At 39.6% G+C, this 20,739-nt stretch overlaps 1 protein-coding gene across 5 annotated transcripts in view; it reads right to left on the bottom strand.

Annotated features, from left to right (window-relative positions):
* GBF1 (golgi brefeldin A resistant guanine nucleotide exchange factor 1) overlaps nucleotides 1-20,739 on the bottom strand; it is a 4,751,435-nt gene that overhangs the window by 3,074,498 nt on the left and 1,656,198 nt on the right. For all 5 annotated transcript variants that reach the window (XM_044055999.1, XM_044056000.1, XM_044055998.1 and 2 more), the window contains one exon: nucleotides 10,764-10,947. In XM_044055999.1, the coding sequence (XP_043911934.1) occupies nucleotides 10,764-10,947 (184 nt within the window). The remainder of the gene's footprint in view (nucleotides 1-10,763; nucleotides 10,948-20,739) is intronic.

The following is a 20,739-nucleotide window of genomic DNA, read 5'->3' on the forward strand; positions in this document are numbered from 1 at the left end:
CCAGGTACGGGTAAATTTGGATCCCCTGGAGCCTGCAATGAGCAATTACTGAAGCCAGGCATTTTGTGAATACTCTGGGCAGTAGATAAGCCAAATGGCAATGCTGAGAATTGATAATGCTCTGGCCCTGCAAGAAATCTGAGGTATCTTCTGCAGCTGTGTCTGATAGGGACATGCAGGTATGCCTCCTTGAGGTCCAGAGTAATCAGCCAAGTCCCCTTGCCCAGCATGGGAAGGAGTTGCTGTAGAGTCAGCATTTTGAACTTTGGTACTATGAGAAAGGTGTTTAATGCGGACAAATCCAGTATTGGTCTCCATTGAGATTCTTTTCTTGGAACAAGGAACAGTCTTGAGTAAAACCCCTGGCCTTGTTCTTGTTGTGGAACTCTTTCTATTGCTTTCATCCGAGTCAGCAGAGAGATTTGCTTGATAGCCTCTGCCCTCTGGTTTTGTGGTAGGTTTGGCATGCCTTGTTTTCTTGGTAAGGTATGAAAGTGGAACCTGTAACCTCGGTCTATAATGTCCAAAATCCATTTGTCCTTTGTCAGTCTGTGCCAATTGTCTGCAAACAGAGATAATTTCCCGTCCAAGGGAGCTTCTATTTGTTCCCTGGTAGGCAGAAGTAGAGGAAAGTCATTGAGATTGTGGTTGTGGGGCAGGTGAAACCCCTGTGTCACTTCTTTGGTTTGCTGGTTGCCATTGTCGTCCCCTGTAAGGACCTCTGTATTGTCCTCTTCCTCGGCCACGTCTGTTTTTACCCCTTTGAAACTTTTCAGGATTAGGAAAGGACCAGTTTTTTGAAGGCCAATTCCTACTGAATCTGGGGGGTTGAACCTGGAGGAAATCTTTTGAAATAAAACAAAATGAACCAGGAATCCAGGACGCCAAAAAGGAACGCCAGTAGTAGCCAAAAGTACATAAAACCATTTATTGTGAACAAGAGGTTTTAGCGCTTTCATCTCATGATAGAGACTTCTTCAGAAACAATGAATAACTTTTAATTACACTTTTAAATAGTCCTTGATGCGTGATGTCACACCTTTAATTAAAAACTATTTAAACAAACATACACTTGTAAATAAAGAACTTGAATCACAAAATTTGTATCAACCCAAATAATATTGTTAGCTGCAAAAATATAATATACAAGTAATTATATTAAATAAATGTTTGATGAAAATTGGTACAAAGGATATAAATAAAAACATTAGATGAATATTAAAAACTCATAAAAGAATTCATATGTATACCATAAAATTAGTTCTATTGATGTTTTGTAGACTTGGTTGTACATATGTGTATTAGTTTTGGGTATATATATATATATATATATATATATATATATATATATTGTGTGTTGTAGTTCTTAAATAACAATTAAATATTACCTTTTTAAACTTTTGTCAAAATAATAAATGTCCCAAATCCGGACTTTGTACATTTCAAATATTGTTTGCCCTTTCAATTAATAGAGGTGTCAATGACACTGTTTCATTTAATCCTGGGGGAAACATAGAAGCCAATCTGTATTGCCATTGGCTCTCCTTCTTTTTTAACAAATTTTTCCAGTCACCCCCTCTGTTGTTTGTTTTGACAGTGTCCAAAATACCAAATGTGAATTGCCTGAATTCTGAGCAGGATATACTGTGTTTGTATAAAGAATTAGTGTTCTTTTTGTTCCTAATATCATTTAGATGTTCGTATATCCTGCTCTTGAATAATCTTTCAGTCTTGCCTACATAGAATTGTTGGCAAGTACAGCATATAGCAAGGTATACCACTCCCTTGGTGTTACAATTACCATTCTGTAAATAAACTTTACTTTTCATAACATTGTTTAACCTAAAAGTGGGTTCCACACAAATGTAGGAGCAATAGTTACACATTCCACATTTTTTTGTACCCCGTTTGTTTTGGGGTGTATTGGATTTTTTATATTCTAAAAGTTGTTTCATGTTGAACCCTACTCTGTTGACAAAGTTAGGTTTGTTCCCCAACTTATTGTGTACACCATCATTGGATCTAATGTGGGGTTAATAATAATTAATAGTTATTTAGAGGAATATTTATTAGAGGAGAGAATTAGTCCCAGTGAACATGATTTCCTTTCCACAAAATTCCCCAAAATTCCTGTATTTTTTGGGATCCCAAAGATACACAAGGATACTTGCAGGCCTCCTTTTAGACCTATTGTGGCAGCAAAGGGATCGAAAATACATTCACTATCTGTATATATTGATTTTCATATACAACATGTGGTACAAAAGACCCCACATTTGTTAAAAGACTCCTGGGAATTTTTGAAAAATATTAAGCAAGATTTATTTGATGAGGATGTTGTATTCTTAACCATAGATGTAAGAGATCTTTTTACATGTATTCCGAAAACTGAAGGAATGAACTTATTTGAAGAAGTACTTTTCAAACACTCAGACTTGGAAAATGATAACATTTTACTAATTTGTGAATTAATGAATTTAGTTCTCGAAAACAACTTCTTAAGTTTTGAGGGTGAATTTTACCAACAAGTTACTGGTGTCCCTATGGGTGCAAATTGTTCACCAGTATATTCTAATTTAGTGTTATTAGGTTGGGAAACACAGTTTGTATTTAATGGACCATTTTGGCCTCACATCAAATTATATCTCCGATACCTGGATGATATTTTCATTTTATGGGGGGGGTGTGAAGAGGACATTAACCATTTCATTAACTACATCAACAACAGCACTACCTTTCTCTCCTTCACTTTCCAGTACAACAAAATGAACATCAACTACCTTGACACTTGTATATACAAAGATACATCTAGAGGACAGTTCAAATCCACAATATTTAGGAAGAAAACATTTTGTAATGCTTATCTACATTTTGATAGTTGTCATCCCATGTCACAAAAGGTTAGTATTATAAAAGGGCAAGCCATTAGAATTGCCAGGATGACTTCACACTTAGTGGATTTGGAATCGGAATTCAACGTGTTAAGAGAAATGTTTTCAGAGAGAGGATACCCCTTGGATTTGATTAATACTACTCTATATAACATATATCAACAATGGGGTAAAAAATACATTCCACTACTAAGTTCTGATGATAGTAACACGCTGGATAGGACAAATAGTAAAAATTATCACACCACTTGTGTGTTAACATACAACACAAGAACCCCGGCTATTAAGAACATTTTCCAAAGGAATTGGAACATTATTAGATCCAATGATGGTGTACACAATAAGTTGGGGAACAAACCTAACTTTGTCAACAGAGTAGGGTTCAACATGAAACAACTTTTAGAATATAAAAAATCCAATACACCCCAAAACAAACGGGGTACAAAAAAATGTGGAATGTGTAACTATTGCTCCTACATTTGTGTGGAACCCACTTTTAGGTTAAACAATGTTATGAAAAGTAAAGTTTATTTACAGAATGGTAATTGTAACACCAAGGGAGTGGTATACCTTGCTATATGCTGTACTTGCCAACAATTCTATGTAGGCAAGACTGAAAGATTATTCAAGAGCAGGATATACGAACATCTAAATGATATTAGGAACAAAAAGAACACTAATTCTTTATACAAACACAGTATATCCTGCTCAGAATTCAGGCAATTCACATTTGGTATTTTGGACACTGTCAAAACAAACAACAGAGGGGGTGACTGGAAAAATTTGTTAAAAAAGGAGGAGAGCCAATGGCAATACAGATTGGCTTCTATGTTTCCCCCAGGATTAAATGAAACAGTGTCATTGACACCTCTATTAATTGAAAGGGCAAACAATATTTGAAATGTACAAAGTCCGGATTTGGGACATTTATTATTTTGACAAAAGTTTAAAAAGGTAATATTTAATTGTTATTTAAGAACTACAACACACAATATATATATATATATATATATATATATATATATATATATATATATATATATACCCAAAACTAATACACATATGTACAACCAAGTCTACAAAACATCAATAGAACTAATTTTATGGTATACATATGAATTCTTTTATGAGTTTTTAATATTCATCTAATGTTTTTATTTATATCCTTTGTACCAATTTTCATCAAACATTTATTTAATATAATTACTTGTATATTATATTTTTGCAGCTAACAATATTATTTGGGTTGATACAAATTTTATGATTCAAGTTCTTTATTTACAAGTGTATGTTTGTTTAAATAGTTTTTAATTAAAGGTGTGACATCACGCATCAAGGACTATTTAAAAGTGTAATTAAAAGTTATTCATTGTTTCTGAAGAAGTCTCTATCATGAGATGAAAGCGCTAAAACCTCTTGTTCACAATAAATGGTTTTATGTACTTTTGGCTACTACTGGCGTTCCTTTTTGGCGTCCTGGATTCCTGGATTCCTGGTTCATTTTGTTTTATTTCAACAGTTTGGCTGGTTGCTTTTTGTCTTTCGTTACTGGAGGAAATCTTTCACCGTCTGAACTGATTTTGTTTTTTCCTCGATGGACTTTAACACATCTTTAGCATTAGCACCAAAAAGCTTGTTCTTTTCCAAAGGTGCAACCAGAAGTTTTGCCTTTACATGATCTGGTAGAGGTTGATCTTTTAACCATGCATGTCTACGAATGACTGCCCCTGTCATAGCTGCCCTACATGAAGCTTCCAGTGCATCATATCCACACTGCAGGAAGTGATTGCTTACTTGCTGAGAGTTATGTACAGCTTCCTGCAAAGACTTCCTGTCTAAAGGATCAGGAGAGGCCAATGTTTTCTGTAAATCTTCTAACAGGAAATCCTGATATTGTAACATATGAAAAAGGCAATTAAAAGCTCTCATAGATAAAGTAGTGGAGGTGTAAACCTTTTTACCCCATCTCTCTAATGACCTAGCTTCCCTGTTGGAGGGCAAAGGATTTTTAGAGGTGGAAGCTGAAACACCTTTAGGTCCCTGGGAAATAGTTTCCAAATCAGCAGTATGGGCCCTGAATAAATGGGAATGTGTTTCAGGGACCCTGTAATACCTGTCTGGCTTGGCTGGAGCAGGAGGGAGAGAGTCAGAGGTAACACTAGAGTCAGAATATAAATCATCCAAAATATCAAGCACAGGAGGAATAGCTAAGGGCCTGTGCTGGGGCTTTTTAAGGAAAGTCCAAAGGCGCTTTCTGGAATCAGAATATTCCTGGCCTTGCCACTTGAAATGTTCCCTCATGGTATGCAGAACTTCCCCAAAAGAAATATCCTCAGGAGGGGAGGCCGAGGGGATGGAATCCTCTGCATCCGAGTCCTCATAGGTCTGGAAGAGCTCTTCCTGGCCATCAGAGTGGACAGAGTCCTCAGAATCTTCATCTGAAGGAATAGGGTCAGAGGGTTCAACCTGGGGCCTTTTATCAGAAGGAGGCTGGGATCCTCTCTCAGGATGGGCCTGTGAACCTCTATTCATAGCAATTAAGTCAGCAGCCATAGTCATAATTTGTGTTTCTGGAGTAGGCTGAGGTAAGGCTTTAGCAGAAAGATGCTTGGTCTTGCTGGCCGCCTTAGCCCTAGTGTAGGCCTTAATAGATATGGCCATAGGAGGCCTGGCAGCTCCACGTGCAGGAGTGACCTTATCTACAGCAATGGTCTCAGGCATTTCCTCGGTTTCGGTATCCGGAGGAAAATCAATAACTGGCGGAGTGATATCCGGAATCGGGGTCGTCGGTAATGCGGTGTCTTCGGTTCGGAGCGGTGGAAAAACCATCTCAGGAGGAACCGGAGCACTCGCGGTAGGTTTTGGCGTGGAGTCGGTGGTAGACGCGGGCCGAGGATGTCGGTCCCGGTCTTTTCGTTTCTTGGGAGTTTGCGATGTCGGAAGCTCCGACGGCATTGTATAGGCAAATTTTTCGCCGAAAAAATCTTCAGCGAACTCCGCCCGGCGCCTGAGAGTGCGCTTGTTGAAGCGAGCACAGGCTACACAGGCCGAGACGTCGTGGTCTGGGCCAAGGCAAGAAAGACAGTAAGAGTGGAAATCCTTATGAGGTATTTGTTTACCACAAGAAAGACAATTGTTAACTTTTTCAGTAATTTCTGACATCGGCTGAGGCAAGAAAAGGTTCCCAACGGGGTACTTAGCTTTTCTGATGACTTCGGAATCGAAGAATACAGGAGCTGACCGACCGGCACTTGCGAACTGCTTCTGCTTCGGGCACCGCGCGGCAAGAAAGACCGAAGAAAATGGCATTGGCTGATGCTTATGTACTCCAGCCGCTCTGACGTCGGAGAGAAATGCGACATCAGCTGACGTCGGACCCAGACTTTGGAATCTGGCCGACCGAGGGCTGCCTGAGGCAGGACAACCCATATGATGTCCTTAAAGGATGCATCTGCAGTCCTAACAAATGGGTTGTCCTGCCTCAGGCAGCCCTTCGGTACAAAACTGTACTTTATGACTGCAGTTGCATTCTTGAAGGACATCTTCTTACCCCCATCTGTCTAAAGCTCTAGAATCCCTATCAGAACAGGTAGGATTTTTGGCAGTAGTAGCCTTAATGCCTTTTGATCATTGGGAAATGGTCTCAGGATCTGCAGTAGGATTCTTGAAAAGGAATTTGTGCGAGTCAGGTACTCTGTAGTACCGGTCAGGTTTCCTGGGAGTTGGAGGCAAAGTGTCTGGGGTAAGGCTGAATTCCAGGAAATCATCATCTACAATCTCCAGAACAAGAGGGATAGCTAGGGGCCTGTGTTGAGGCAGGTTTAAAAATTCCCTAAGCCTCTTTTTGGATTGAGAATAGTCCTGGCTTTCCCAGTGGAAATGCTCCCTAAGGGTATACAAGGTTTCACCAAAAGAAAAATCTTCTGGAGGGGAAGCAGAGGGAATGGAATCTTCTGCATCAGAATGCTTATAAGTAGGCAAGGGTAAATCCTGGTAGTCAGAAGGAACAGAGATATCAGATTCCTGATCAGAAGAATCAGAAAGAAAATCATTTCTAGGTATCTTAGAGGGGGAAGACTGGCTTCCCCTAATTAAGGTAATAAGGTCTTAAGCCATTCTAATCATTTGCTTTTCAGGCATATGGTCCTGAGAATGCACTTTGGTCATCGGTTTTCTAGGCTTAGTGCGAGCTTTAGGCCTGAGGAATTCGGTATTCTTAGCTTGAAACAAAGTCGATTTGATATGAAAATCAGTTGGCCTGAATACACCTCAGAAGCCACTGCCTGCACACGTCCACTTGCCCTGAATGCATTTTCCTGCCATGTGTGCTCCCCAGGCGTAATCTGAAGCATCTGTTGTTAGAGTTTGCCTGGCTGTGGGTTGGGTAAAAGGCTGACCCTTGTTTAGGTGACATGCCTGTGCCCACCATCGAAACTCCTGTTGTAGGCAGGGAATCATTGGAATTACTGCTTCTAGACTGTGAGAATGTTGAGTCCAAACACTTTTCAGGTACCATTGTAATTTCCTCATATGCAGTCTGGCATATGGTATTAGTAGTATGCAGGATGCCATGAATCCCAGGGCCTGCAGAATTTTTCTTGCAGGGAGATGGGACGTTTTTGCCAGTAGTTGAAAATATTGAGTTAGTTGCACTTGTTTGTCTGGCGTGAGATAAGCTATCTGGCCATTGTATTTAAGCTGGCAACCAGGAATGTTATCTGTTGTGAGGGCACCAGTTTTGACTTCTTTTCGTTTACTGTGTACCCTAGAGAAATTAGCAACTTTTTCACAAACGCCAGATGTTGTAGAAGAATGTTCTTTGTCTCTGCTTGAATGAGGCAGTCGTCCAGGTAGGGATATATTTGAATTCCTTTTTGTCTGCAAAATGCAATTACTGGTGCCAGGCACTTTGTGAAGACCCTGGGCGCAGTAGATAAGCCAAAGGGCAGTGCAGAGAATTGGTAGTGCATTGTACCAGCTTTGAATCTGAGGTATCTTCTGCAATTTTGTCTGATAGGGACATGCAGGTATGCCTCTGAGGTCCAGAGTAACAAGCCAAGCCTTCTTGCCCAGCATGGGTAGAAGCTGCTGTAATGTCAACATTTTGAACTTCGGAATATCCAGGTAAGTATTCAGAATTGAAAGGTCCAGTATAGGCCTCCAGGCTTTGTCCTTTCTGGGGACCAGGAAGGGTCCTGAGTAAAATCCTTGTCCTTGTTCCTGTTGTGGTACTTTTTGTATAGCTCTCATGTCCATGAGGGCTGAAATTTGTTTTTGTGCCTCTGCCCATTGATTTTATGGCAGGTCTGGCATTCCTTTTAGCTTTGGTAAAGTATGGAAGTGGAATCTGTAACCTTGAGACAATATTCAGGACCCATTTGTCTTGGGTGATTGTTCGCCAGTTTTGAGAAAAAAGTGCTAGTTTTCCCCCTAAGGGGGCTTCCAAAAGGGACGTGCTTGGCGTATGCAAAGGAAAGTCATTGTGACTGTTTCCTGTAAGGTTGAGACTTGTCCTCACCTCATTTTGGGGTTGAGGTGCCCCACTGTCATCTGTTTGAGCCTTGGGGTTGAGATCTGCCTCTTAGGCATCTGTATCTGCCTCTCTGTGGCCTGTGTGACACTGGAAAGGACCAATTTTATGATGGCCAATTTCTGCTAAACCGAGGTGGCTGTACCTGTAAGAAATCCTTGACTGTTTGCATAGATTTAGCTTTATCCTCCATTTTCTTTAACACCTCTTCTGCCTCAACACCAAACAAGGTATCATGTTGTAAAGGAGCATCCAATAATTTTGCCTTAACATGATCAGGTAAACTCTGTTCTTTTAACCAAGCATGTCTTCGAATAACAGAACCTGTAACTGCGGCTCTATAAGAGGCCTCTAAAGAATCAAAACCACATTGCAGAATATGTTTTCCCACCTGTTCAACTGAAATGCAATAAATCCTGCATTTCTTTACAATCAGGAGCTTCTGAGCTAGCAAGCATTTTCTGTTTTAACCGAGCCATTAAAATATTGTTGGTACTTAAGCATGTGAAACTGGCAATTTAAAGCTCTTAGTGCTAAAGTTGCAGACGTGTATACTTTCTTCCCCCATCTATTCAAAGTTCTGGAATCTCTGTCAGAGGGTATTGGATTTTTTGCAATGGAAGCCTTAACCCCTTTTGGACCCTGGGAAATAGTTTTTGGATCAGCAGAAGGGTATTTGTAAAGAAACTTGTGAGAGTCGGGGACTCTATAATACCTATCTGGCTTGGCTGGAGCAGGGGGCAGAGAGTCAGGAGATAAGCTGGATTCAGAGAACACATCATCCACAATGTCTAGCACAGGCGGAATAGCCAGGGGCCTGTGCTGAGGCAATAAGAGGAAATCCCTGAGCCTTTTCTTGGATTCTGAGTAATCCTGACTTTCCCAATGGAAATATTCCTTCATGGTATGTAAAGTTTCCCCAAAAGAATAATCCTCAGGAGGAGAGGCTGAAGGGATAGATTCCTCAGCAACAGAGTCCTCATAGGGGGGCAAAGAGTATCCCTGGTCTGAAGAGGAATCAGAGGAAATGGAAACCTGATCAGAGGAGTCATAGTCTGTATCCTGCCTAGGCCTTTTCTCAGGAGGGGGATGGGAACACCTGATTAGAGTAATGAGGTCTTCGGCCATTTTAAGCATCTGTTTCTTAGGCATGGAGGACTGTTCAGGAGAATGCTGTACTTGTTTCTTTGTCTTTAATGGTACCTTTGTCTTGGCTGTTATTTTAATGGTAAGTTGTAAAGGTCTGAAAACACCCTCAGAAGCCGGTGCTTGCTCAGCGGCTCCGGACCCATCTGAGGGATTAGTTTCCGTAGGCCCAATACCTTGAGTTTCTAGAGGCCTAGATGTCTCCACGTGGGAGTCGGAAGTGGCCTGTGGCTCTGAGGTAGCGGGTGTCAGGGGCTGCAAAAGTGCCTCGCTGAGAACCGGCGACTGGCCTAGAAAAAGTTTTGTCGTCGGTTTTGGACCTCAGATGCCTGTCTTTATCCTTGTCTTTGTGGTTTTTTGGTATTGAGGTCGTCGGCTGATCCGACGGCATGGTATAATTGAACCTTCGGCCAAAGTAGTGTAAAGCAAAATCAAAATGTTTTTTATAGTGCGTTTGTTGAATCTAGCACAAAACTGACAACTAGTGACGTCGTGATCAGGGCCTAGGCATGGAATACAGTAAGAGTGGAAGTCCTTATGAGGTATTTGCTTACCACAAGAAATACAATTAACTTTTTCTGACATCGGTCTGAGGCAAGAAAAAGGTTTCCCCAACGGGGTACTTAGCTTTATTGAAGTTGAAATTCGACTTCGAAAATCTCAAGAGTCGGCTGACCGTCAGTTGCGAACTGCTTCTGCTTCGGGCACCGCGCGGCAAGAAAGACTGGAGAAAATGGCGTCGGATGCATATTATATACCCCTGGCACACTGACGTCAGGGAAAAAGCGACAGCAACCGATGCCGGACCAAGACTTTGGAACTCTGGCCGACTGCGGGACCACCTGATGGCAGGATAACCCAAGTGTGATGACTGCTGCAGTGTAACACGATGAACATCAATAAATGATTGGTGGCTATGGATGAAGGCCACGTAGTGCTTACTGCTGTCTGCCACTAGTCTTCCAACAAATCTGGTTACAGAAAGGATATGGCTACTACTCCTGGAAGAAAGGGAAAGTAATAGGTCCAAAGAATACAAGGAATGCAGATAGCCAAGGTGCTGTGGGTAGCAATGAGCAAATAAATGCCAAGGCCAGAACCTGCTAAAAATGCTGTTTAAAAAGAGAATCATATTAGCTTACATTTGGTTCACAAACAGGGTATACTCTTGAAGGCAAGAGTTTGTCGCTACTCACCCTCTTTCATCGTGCATTGTGTAAATCTGACTCCACGTGGATTTACATAGTCCATGTCATGTACAGAGGCAGAATCTGACTGTTCTGTCAGTGAGTCCCGGTCCTCCAAAACTTCAGGAATGGATTCTACTGAGGCAGACTGATCCCTTTCCACTGAATGTCCTTCAGAATGGAGTGCACTAACCTTTCATTAAAAACAAACACTGGGTTAGAAGTACAGGCCAGTCTACGAATGTAACTACTACTAACATCAAAAAACTTTTTCGTGCTATTTTTCACTAGAAAAGAATGCTTCACAAATCTGTTCGCATACAAAAACAGATGTATAAATGTCTGAATACAGAAGTGAAAAGGTTACACAGAAAATAAAGCTGTTAAAGGAGGCAAAAGTAAAATGTTACAATATTCAGCAGCAAAATTGCACAGATTTCTTTTGGAAACAATATGCAGCACGAGCAGCTCCTGCAACCATAAATTCCATTTTCTTTTACATTTTGTAAAGAAGCAGGGTTACCATGTTTTCCTCCCTTCTGTAGATCTACGAAGAAATGTTTATTCAGGGGTCTAACTAAGCAGGGTGTCATCCTTGACATCGATGCCAAGACTCACCTCTCGAGCTTCAATCTCAAGATGAGTTTCTTGGCATTCATGTCTCGAAGACATAAGCCGGTTATGATCCTCGATCTGCTCGTAATACTCTATGTCTAAGCTTTCAGTACGTTTTGCTTCCATAGAAGGCTGAAAACAAATTACAAGTTACTGTACAGACTACTAGTAAAGTATGAGAATTCTGATGGGAAGCCAGGCTTGTATAAATCAAACAATCTTTTATTTATAAAAAAGCTAAGAATACTAAAGACATTTTAGAAGGATGAGGACTTTTAGGTAACAAGCTAATCAGAAGGGACTTTCATTTGGAAAGTGTACACATTTGTGTAAGCATGCAAGTGAAACGGTTTCATTCATCTTGTTTAGAAGTACACTAATCAGCTTAATGTAAACTGTAAAACTTAAAAAGTATATACAGTCACTTGTAATTCATGTTCCGACTTTAACTTTGGCAAATAAAGCAGAAAGCTTAGACCAAGAATTTTTAAAACTCTATGTGCAATAAGTAATATAAACTGGACAACAAACTGTTTAAACATTCCATTTTCTGTAGAAATAAACACAGTACGCAAACGGTTTTCCATTTAATATGCCTCTGATATGCCAAATTTAAATGGAGTAGTAGTATAATGTTTCTTTTAAAATGAGAAAATTAAGCAAGACTTGGAAAACTTTTGTAATTTACTGTGTCGGTCCTTGTCCTTCCGTTTCTTAATCAAATGTGAAGTCGGAGTCTCCGACGGCATATTGTACGAAAAACTAGCCCCAAATAATTCCTCTGCAAACTCCGCCCGACGTCTAAGGGTGCGTCGGTTGAAGGAAGCACAGGCTGAACAGGCCGAGACGTCGTGGTCTGGGCCTAGGCAGGGGAGGCAGTAAGAGTGGAAATCCTTATGAGGTATTTGTTTCCCACAAGTTAAACAATTATTAACTTTATCTGACATCAGCTGAGGCAAGAAAGAGTCCCCAACGGGGTACTTAGCTTTTTGAAGTCTTCGGTAGCTGAATTACAGGAGCTGGCCGACCGGCACTTGCGAACTGCTTCTGCTTCGGGCACCACGCGGCAAGAAAGACTGAGGAAGATGGCGTCGGCTGACTCTTTTATACCCCAGGCGCTCTGGCCGGGAAAGGCGACATCAGCCGACGCCGGACCCAGACTTTGGAATCCGGCCGACCGAAGGGCTGCCTGAGGCAGGACAAACCATATGTGATGACTGCAGATGCATCCTTGAAGGACATCTCCATATTCCATATGTCTACTAAGATTCTATTTGAATAACATTCAACAGAATGTTTGGTCAAAAACAGGACTAAAACACCAAAGCAAGTATTTCTGTGAGGGGAAACAAGGTCCCCTGTACCCCATATTCCCTGCACCTTACATACACCAACTCTGAAATCACAGAAAAGTGAGGAAAAGGATAACCTTATTTAACACTGCTGTTCAATGATCTCACACAAAACTGCTAGTAAATTGAAATGTGAATCAACCAAGCAAGTCCATGATTCCTGTTTTGACTAAATAAACAGTTTAACTAACTGATGTCAGCTAATTTTTCTATATAAATGTTTGTCAATTACTGATTAAGGAGTTAATCAATGACTTAATTAATTAAAATATTTATTTGCATTTGTTGTCTAGAAAAGTCGTTCTTATCCCTTTTAAGCAAAAGCTCAGGAAGTAAAGCTCCACAAATTACAGGGAAATTTAGAGAAATTACAACTCAAAACAAATGTTCACAGTAGCCTAAATAGCTGATTAAGCCAGTAAAATGGATACATTGTACACACATTTAGAAAGATTTATGAGATCCAAACACTGGAGTCTCTAAACTAGTCTGAAGATGTTTATATGCAAAAGTCCTTATAACCAACACATGTAATAATTTAAGAAATTTATCTGCTGACTGCACTATTGCATTAATAATATTTTTGCAGGCTAAGGCAACATTTTGTCCAGCTCAAGGACATCAAATGTTCCAGCTTCACAAAAGTAAATTAACGCAGAAAAATGAAACTAAGCCAACATATAAAATAACTGTATTCAGTTTAATTTATGCAATTAAAAAAGCTTCACCTGTAATAGTTTTAGCATATGTGATGCATCTTTAAGTCCATATCTAGAATCATTTAGGACATACACCCATGAAAAAAAAAATATCCCTGCTGCTGGAGTGGGGGACAGTATGAAAGTAGGTGTACAGTTCCAAAAACTCCTGGCTACAATAGTAATATTGTAACTGTGATTTGAGTTTGACTACTACTTATACACACGTATTCAAGCCTTAAACAATAAAATAAAGTAATGTAGTAAGGATATTTTCCACACAGTCAATCCATGCTTTCCACATATTTCAATTAACCTTTACGTAAAGGGATTTACATGTTGTTCTTAAGATTACCTAATGAAAGATGTGTTGGCGACATCCAGTTTTTAACAATGTGTAGCATTATTTTAACTGCAAATGTTGCATTTATACAAGCAGACTGTATAGTCTGCATCTATACAAAATGTACTGCTAACATCTATTCCATCACAATTTTCAGCGCAGACTCGGTCACTTTTTTTTAGGATTTTCTTACAAAATGACCCACTAGACCAAATAATGTCTGAAAGCAAATAAAAACAAGTCAATGACTCATTTTTTTAAAGAGATGCACACCCCTTCCTAAATTGTAAAATTGTGAAGCCAGAAATTTAGTTGAACAGCTCCTAACTTGTTTGGACTGGCAATCCAAACATGTATGCATTATTTAATGGGACAAAACATGCATCCTTAATTTTATGTCTATCCTTTGGATAAGATAATAAAATGAGGTCCCATCTGCTTCAGTTGGTGGTATTTCAGGTGGATGTATAAGAGATTATTGAAAAAAAGAGAGTAGGAAAAGTTCCCCAGTGCTCTTGCTAAATTTCCCTAGTCAGTATGAATACTACTATGGGTCTGCCCTGAAGAGAGGACACTGGCATAGTGGGACCAACCTGGTCAACAAAGGGAAAATAAAAAAAGCTAAAGAAATGTACTGAATTAAATGCATGTTTAAGCCTGGCCAGCAAAAGCAATCATCACATGTAAAGGTGAAAAAATGCAGGAACCTAAAAATAATGAAGCATCATTCCTCCACCTTGTGCTAGCTTGAAGTATTTTCCTAGTTAGCAATTCAGGAGTACAAAAACACTTATAATATTGCCCTTTTAGCTGCAGTAAATCCATCGTGGTTTCAAAAAACAAAAGCCCCCATTTAGTATTGAACTAGTTATTTAAAAAATGTCACTTAAGCCATCTTAAACTAATTTATTTATGGGCACTGACTATTTGCCTGTGTTTAAGTGTCAGGCAAAATTAACCCTGATCTTAAATGTCAGAGATGAACTTGATAGGTTAAAATATAGAATCCTCTATTGAGTCGCTTGAATTTTTACTCCCACTTGTGCTTCCAACACATTTTAACTCGCTAAAGTCAGAGAAGGGATTGTTTTATATGACAGTCTCCACACTATTCTTTAAAGTTGGATACAAATTCTCACTAGTAATTTTTATTGCGTGGAACAATGACATTGGTCACATTACTCTGGATAGTATACTAAATGCTATTAAAGAAATTATCAAAATATGTAACAGCTCTGGTGATAAGGTAATGTTCCCAGACCTCTTTCCTTTGCCACAACATGTTAAATTTCTGCTCACATATGCCACTGATCAACAGAATATTAAAAAGGCTAATGTTAAAAATAAATGCATATTACCAGATTCTATCAGATACATAATGTTCATGCAGTCATACTTTTGAACACCATTTAAGTCACCTCAGCAACATAATTTGTCACAAGCTTGAAAAGACCATAAGAGATTTCTCATAATTAAAACTAATTAGTCAACAACTCCTGGACAAAGTGGGGTTGCTGCTAAGTTACTGCTGTACAACGCTGAGAATCTTGATGTCAAAATCTGTTACTTAATAGGTTCTCATGTTCAATTCTTGGCTGGAGGACCTTCTGTGTGGAGTCTGCATGTCCTCCCCGTGGCTGAATGGCATTCAAAAGACATGCGTAGAATGGGCGTGCCTTCGTTGAAGGCTGGGCGTTGAGCTGGCACGTCGGCACCCATAAAAAATCTACTGCCAATCATTAGAGGACTGGAGTTCCGCTATGGCAACCTCTAACTGGGGAAAACTGAAAGAAGAACAATGGCAATACTAACTCAGGAAATTATCAGTGTTGTTACAATGACTGAAACTTGGTAGGGTGAAAATGTTGTGCCACTATATCCAGCTGGCTTTCAAGGATTTCATAATATTAGGTCATAGTCAAAAGGAGTGGATCTGTCTTCACTCTTCTGAGAACAAAAGATTAAACTATACCAGTCAAGTATCTGAAATAATTTTAAATTTAACTGAAGGTGGCACTGACAGAAAAGATTTTCATTCTTCCAAAAACATCTCTATAAATTATAACTAATAAAATATTTATGTATACAAAACATCCAATATGCAGGTGATTTGAACTACCAAGAGATTTCAAATAATACATTTGTCTAGGGAGATTTGAGTGATGCTACAATATTGGATACTATAAGCATGTTACCCCTAATTTAATTAGTAAAATAAGAAAAAGATTTAACATTCTGAATGTCGTCTTATGCTCACAGAAACAAAGACTTGCAGTCTGTGTAATCTCCCTTCTACCAAATTCTGACCACAAATATTGAGAGTTTCTTGTTAATAGTCTAGATTTATCATTGATGATATAAATCAAAATATACAAATTACTTGCTGAGAAGCAAACAAAGCAGGGCCAGTTGTTTAACAGGTCAGTACAGTCTGCTTAACAGTAGTCAAGATGCTAGTCTCATTTACAAACAAGTACTCCAGATATGGCATGATCACAATGACACCAAAACAGGTAGCAACAAAGCTACTATCTTCATCATTCAACAAAGAGAAAATGAGGAAGAGACATTTGGTACTGCAGAAGTAATTTGAGATGAATGCATTAGGGAATCAGAAATCTGTCTACCTTCCTCAGAAGTGGTGTTAGAATTTAGCTTTCTACTTAATTCTTTGGTTACACCATCCTCAGAAGTGGTTGGCAGCAGACAAACCTTCTTATTTAATTCTTTGAATTCTTCTTCTAATCACCATCAACCCACCCTCTTTTTTCCAGTTTTCTTCATGGGGCCAGGGTGTCATGTCAAATGTCTCCATTTCCTCTTACAATTCAGTGCAACTTTTCTACTTTCAATAGTCATGCCTGACTGTCTCAGGTCTTCTTTCATTTCCTCTTGTCTTCGCCCTGTCTCATTTTTTTCACCAGTTTGCCTTTTACTTTCCTGCATGTGTGCTTGAATCACCATAATCTGTTAAGTTTGACCTTCTCTGCAATTGGATCTATTTGGCTTCTACTCTGATATCCTCATTTCTTCATCTGTCCTACATTATGTATCCTACCACCCATTTCAGGCACTTCATCCCCAGCACCTCTAAGCTTCCTCAAGCGCTCTGCCTTCACTACCCAGATTTGAGTACCAAGCTGTACTAGTAGCACCACTGTTTTGTATTCTTTACTTTTCAACTTCTTTGACATTCTTCTGTCACATGCTAACCCTGACACATTATGCCAGTTGGCTGCAGCTCCAATGATTCTAGCTCTGACTCCTTCATTCAGACTTCCCTTGTCCTCAACCACCCCAACCAGATATTTGAAGCTGTTAACCTGTTCCACTATTTTACCTTCTATTTCAACTTTCAGTTTCTTCCGATTTGCCCCATTTGTTATTATATCACCTGTCTTATCTGTACTCTGTTTCATCCCATATGCCTTCGGTTTTGCCTTCCAGTCCCCTATCATTTGCTGAAGTTCCTGTTCAAAGTTTACCTGTAATGCCACACTGTCTTCATATGGCAGTTTTGATGACCTATCCCTTCCGCAGTCCATCACCAGTAGGAACAGCAGTGGACTCGGAGATGAACTCTGATGTACACCCACTTACAACCTTTCTGTGAGTCCAAACACTGTTCATACTCGTGTCATTGGGTCTTTGGAACAATTAGCGCAGGCTATGTACAGAGCTTTTGGGACTTCAAACCATCAAGTGACTGCCCAAATCAGCTTTTTTGGGACCGTGTTGTATGCATTCTCAAAATTTAGGAATGCCCAGTTGAACTCTTTCCTCATCTCTAGTTTCTTCTCAACTATCCATCTCACTGTACACATCGGGCTGGTTATGTTTCATACCAAATTGAATCAAAACTGCTCATGTCCCATATTACTTCCTACTAGTCTGCATACTCATTTATCGGTCATCCTCTCCAGAACTTTCATGCAGTTTGACAGGAGTTTGATACCTCTATAAGGCCCACAGTTGTGAATATCCACATTGTTCTTGTAGACTGGTACATTAAAATGCTTATTGTTCCATCATCTGAGAAATGCCTTTCTGTCTACACTGCAACAGTTACCGTCTGCAGCCATTTCTCCCCTAACACACTCAACAACCTGATTCCTATCTGCAGTGACCTCATCTGAGCCTGCTGCTTTCCCTGACTTCATTTTCCTCGGTGCTGTTCTTACTTCTAGGGTGGGCTCCTTTTATTTCATTGCCGAGTCTGAAGGAGTACAGCTTAAGTCGTCTTTTTTTTTCCATTCAGAAGCTGCAGGAGGTTTTCCTTTCATTTGTCTTTGATATTTTATGGGCTACCTTATAATGCCTGCCCTTTACCTTTTGGTCTTTGTATTGCAAAATGATAGCTTCTTTAAGCTATCTGCTGAGTCACTTTCCAGAAGCTGGTAGTGCACTTCTGACACCTTGTTCTGTGCTACTGCAATTGCTCTCTTAGTCTCTCTGTTAACCAACCAGTATTCCCTCTTAGCTTGGTCCATCTTTTCTATCTCCTACTTTTCATGCTCTCCTTTCTTTTGATGATTCCTGGACTTCTGCATTTCACCACCAGCTTTCCTTATGTACCTTATTTCAATACCTGGCTTGACCACATATCTGTTCTATAGTCCTCACTCATGCTGTTTTGAGGTACTGTCATTTTTCTTCAGCTCCACCTATCTCCTCTTCTTCATTAGGTGCTGAAGCCCAGATTATTTCCTTGAACTTTTGTGCTTTCTTTCCAGTCAACTTCTTGGTCTTCAGCCTAGTCTCTGTTGACCTTAGAGCCTCCACTAAACACTGCTTGCAGCTGACTGTGCCAACCAGGAGTTTATGTTTTTGCCACCTGTTTCAATGTGGATGACTTTGCAAACACTTATTCTACCCCAATGCCTTTTCCATCCTATGAGGAAGTGTACAAGCTGCATGTTGGTCTCTCTTGTATGAGACCTTGCAGCGCTTTCTCTTGCTAAACTACATGTTGACAACCAAACTATTTGCCAGATAGTAGTACAGAATGACATCTCTTTTATTCCTGTTGCCCCACCCATGTGGACTATGGCAGTTCACATTTCCTGTTCTAGCTGCCCAGACATGTGCATTTAAGGCCCCCATTATCAACACCAACTTGCACTGTCCTGGTTTATCTAGTAACTCTTCTGAACACTGCCCTTAACAGCCATTTTAAGATCTCTCATTCCTATCCTTTTTCTTGTCAGCTTCCTTTTTATTCATTTTATGTGAAAAAGAAAAATAGCTTGAAGGCAACTAAACAAGAAAGTATGGCCAAGTCTCTATTGTAGGCACACCTGATGAATTTTTTTAACTTCTTCCTCAGAAACTGTCAAAAATAACTAGGGTTTGTAATAGTGAAAAACACTATGCAGATTAAACTGTTTTTGCACAAGATACAGAACCTACAAAACTGAAACAATAACAAAAAAAGATGACAATGCTGGATACATACAAATGCATTCAAAATGTTATGCCAGACCGGAACTAGTAGTCTTGGAAAAGAATGAAACTGACAAAATATCTAGCAAAGGGAAAAAATATGAATAAACCAAACATGATTTACTGTTAAAGTAACATTCTCCACATAAAACCCTGTGCTTCTCCCCACTAATTTACCTATCTAGCTTTTCTAGATTAAGGAATTTGGGGGTCCATAGAAATGGACATAATCAGAGAATGACAACTGTGTCTCCTCCCACCCCATAAGAGGAGCAGGAATGGTGAAGCCCTAGACAATCCAACCCAAGGTTAATTACTGACACTTCTACAACAACTTTTCCCCAAGGTGGCTGCCATAGAATACATCTGCACCGTTCTTCTCACTGTCAGCGTGTGATGGATGGAAACTAAATCCCTTACTGAGGGAAAATAGGTCTCAGACTGGGAGATCATGGACATTTTGGTGATGGACTGTGTCCCTGCATGCATTTAATCATTGGTGATCCTTATGGCTCCTTACCTTCAACTGCCTGTCAGACTATATGTACCCAAAAGACCTTCCTGCCAGTTGCTGGAATAGCCAAGGCCTTCAATTCTGCCATCTTCCTCAGGTTTACATGCATTTATTTTGGGGATGTTAGAACTTGTGACAACACTGTTCTCTTTTGAAGGCAGTACACAAGTGCTGATGCATGCTCTAACTTGTGATCCAATGACTGCAGGAATGCTTGCAATTCAGGCTTCAAAAATGAACTCTTTAATGACTTAAGATAGAGAAATGAACTATGCAAAGGAAAACAAGGGTAAGAAAATGGATTAACACCTTTCAACCTAAAACCATAACATCACAACTGCCAGCAGGTGCTGCAACTGCTTCCAGTGTGGGAGTTATGAGATTTTTCAAACTGCCAAACTAGGATAACTAGAAAAAGATATTCCAACAATTACACTACTTCAAAAGACCTAATGGACAGCTCTGTATGGAATATTAGACAATCCAATTTAAAATACTACGCAAACTAAAACTAGTTTCATCAACATGTGTTACAAAAGTTAAACAACTCCAAAATTCAAACGTAAAGGCATTGACTACGTTCTTAATAACTTCTAATAGTTTTCCATTTCATGCCCTGCAAAGCCATCTCTAGTATGTTTGCCATTGAGAAGAACACACTGACGGTCCAGATTTCTAGTAATATCTGAACATAACAGAAAAAGGCACACCTAACCTTTCCACTAACATATCATAAATTTAAAATAAATTGAAAATTAATTAAATCAAATGCTATACTCAATGAGCAATCAATTAATGGGAAACTCCTAATAAAGCAATACATCAAGAACACACACTTTTGCCTTAATGTATGCTCTTTTTCCACCTTCTTGACCATGTCTTACAATTCATGCTCTAAAATATATATATATATGGGTCCACTACCAAATTTAGAAATTTCAAAACATAGACCCTCTGATTACCAGGGTCTATATTATGTCTGCAAAAACCCTTTCAGTGAACGATGGTTCAAACAACCAAC

Source organism: Protopterus annectens, chromosome 14.part0, assembly GCF_019279795.1.
Source record: "Protopterus annectens isolate FY-2018-M chromosome 14.part0, PAN1.0, whole genome shotgun sequence".
NCBI classification, from domain to species: Eukaryota; Metazoa; Chordata; order Ceratodontiformes; family Protopteridae; genus Protopterus; species Protopterus annectens.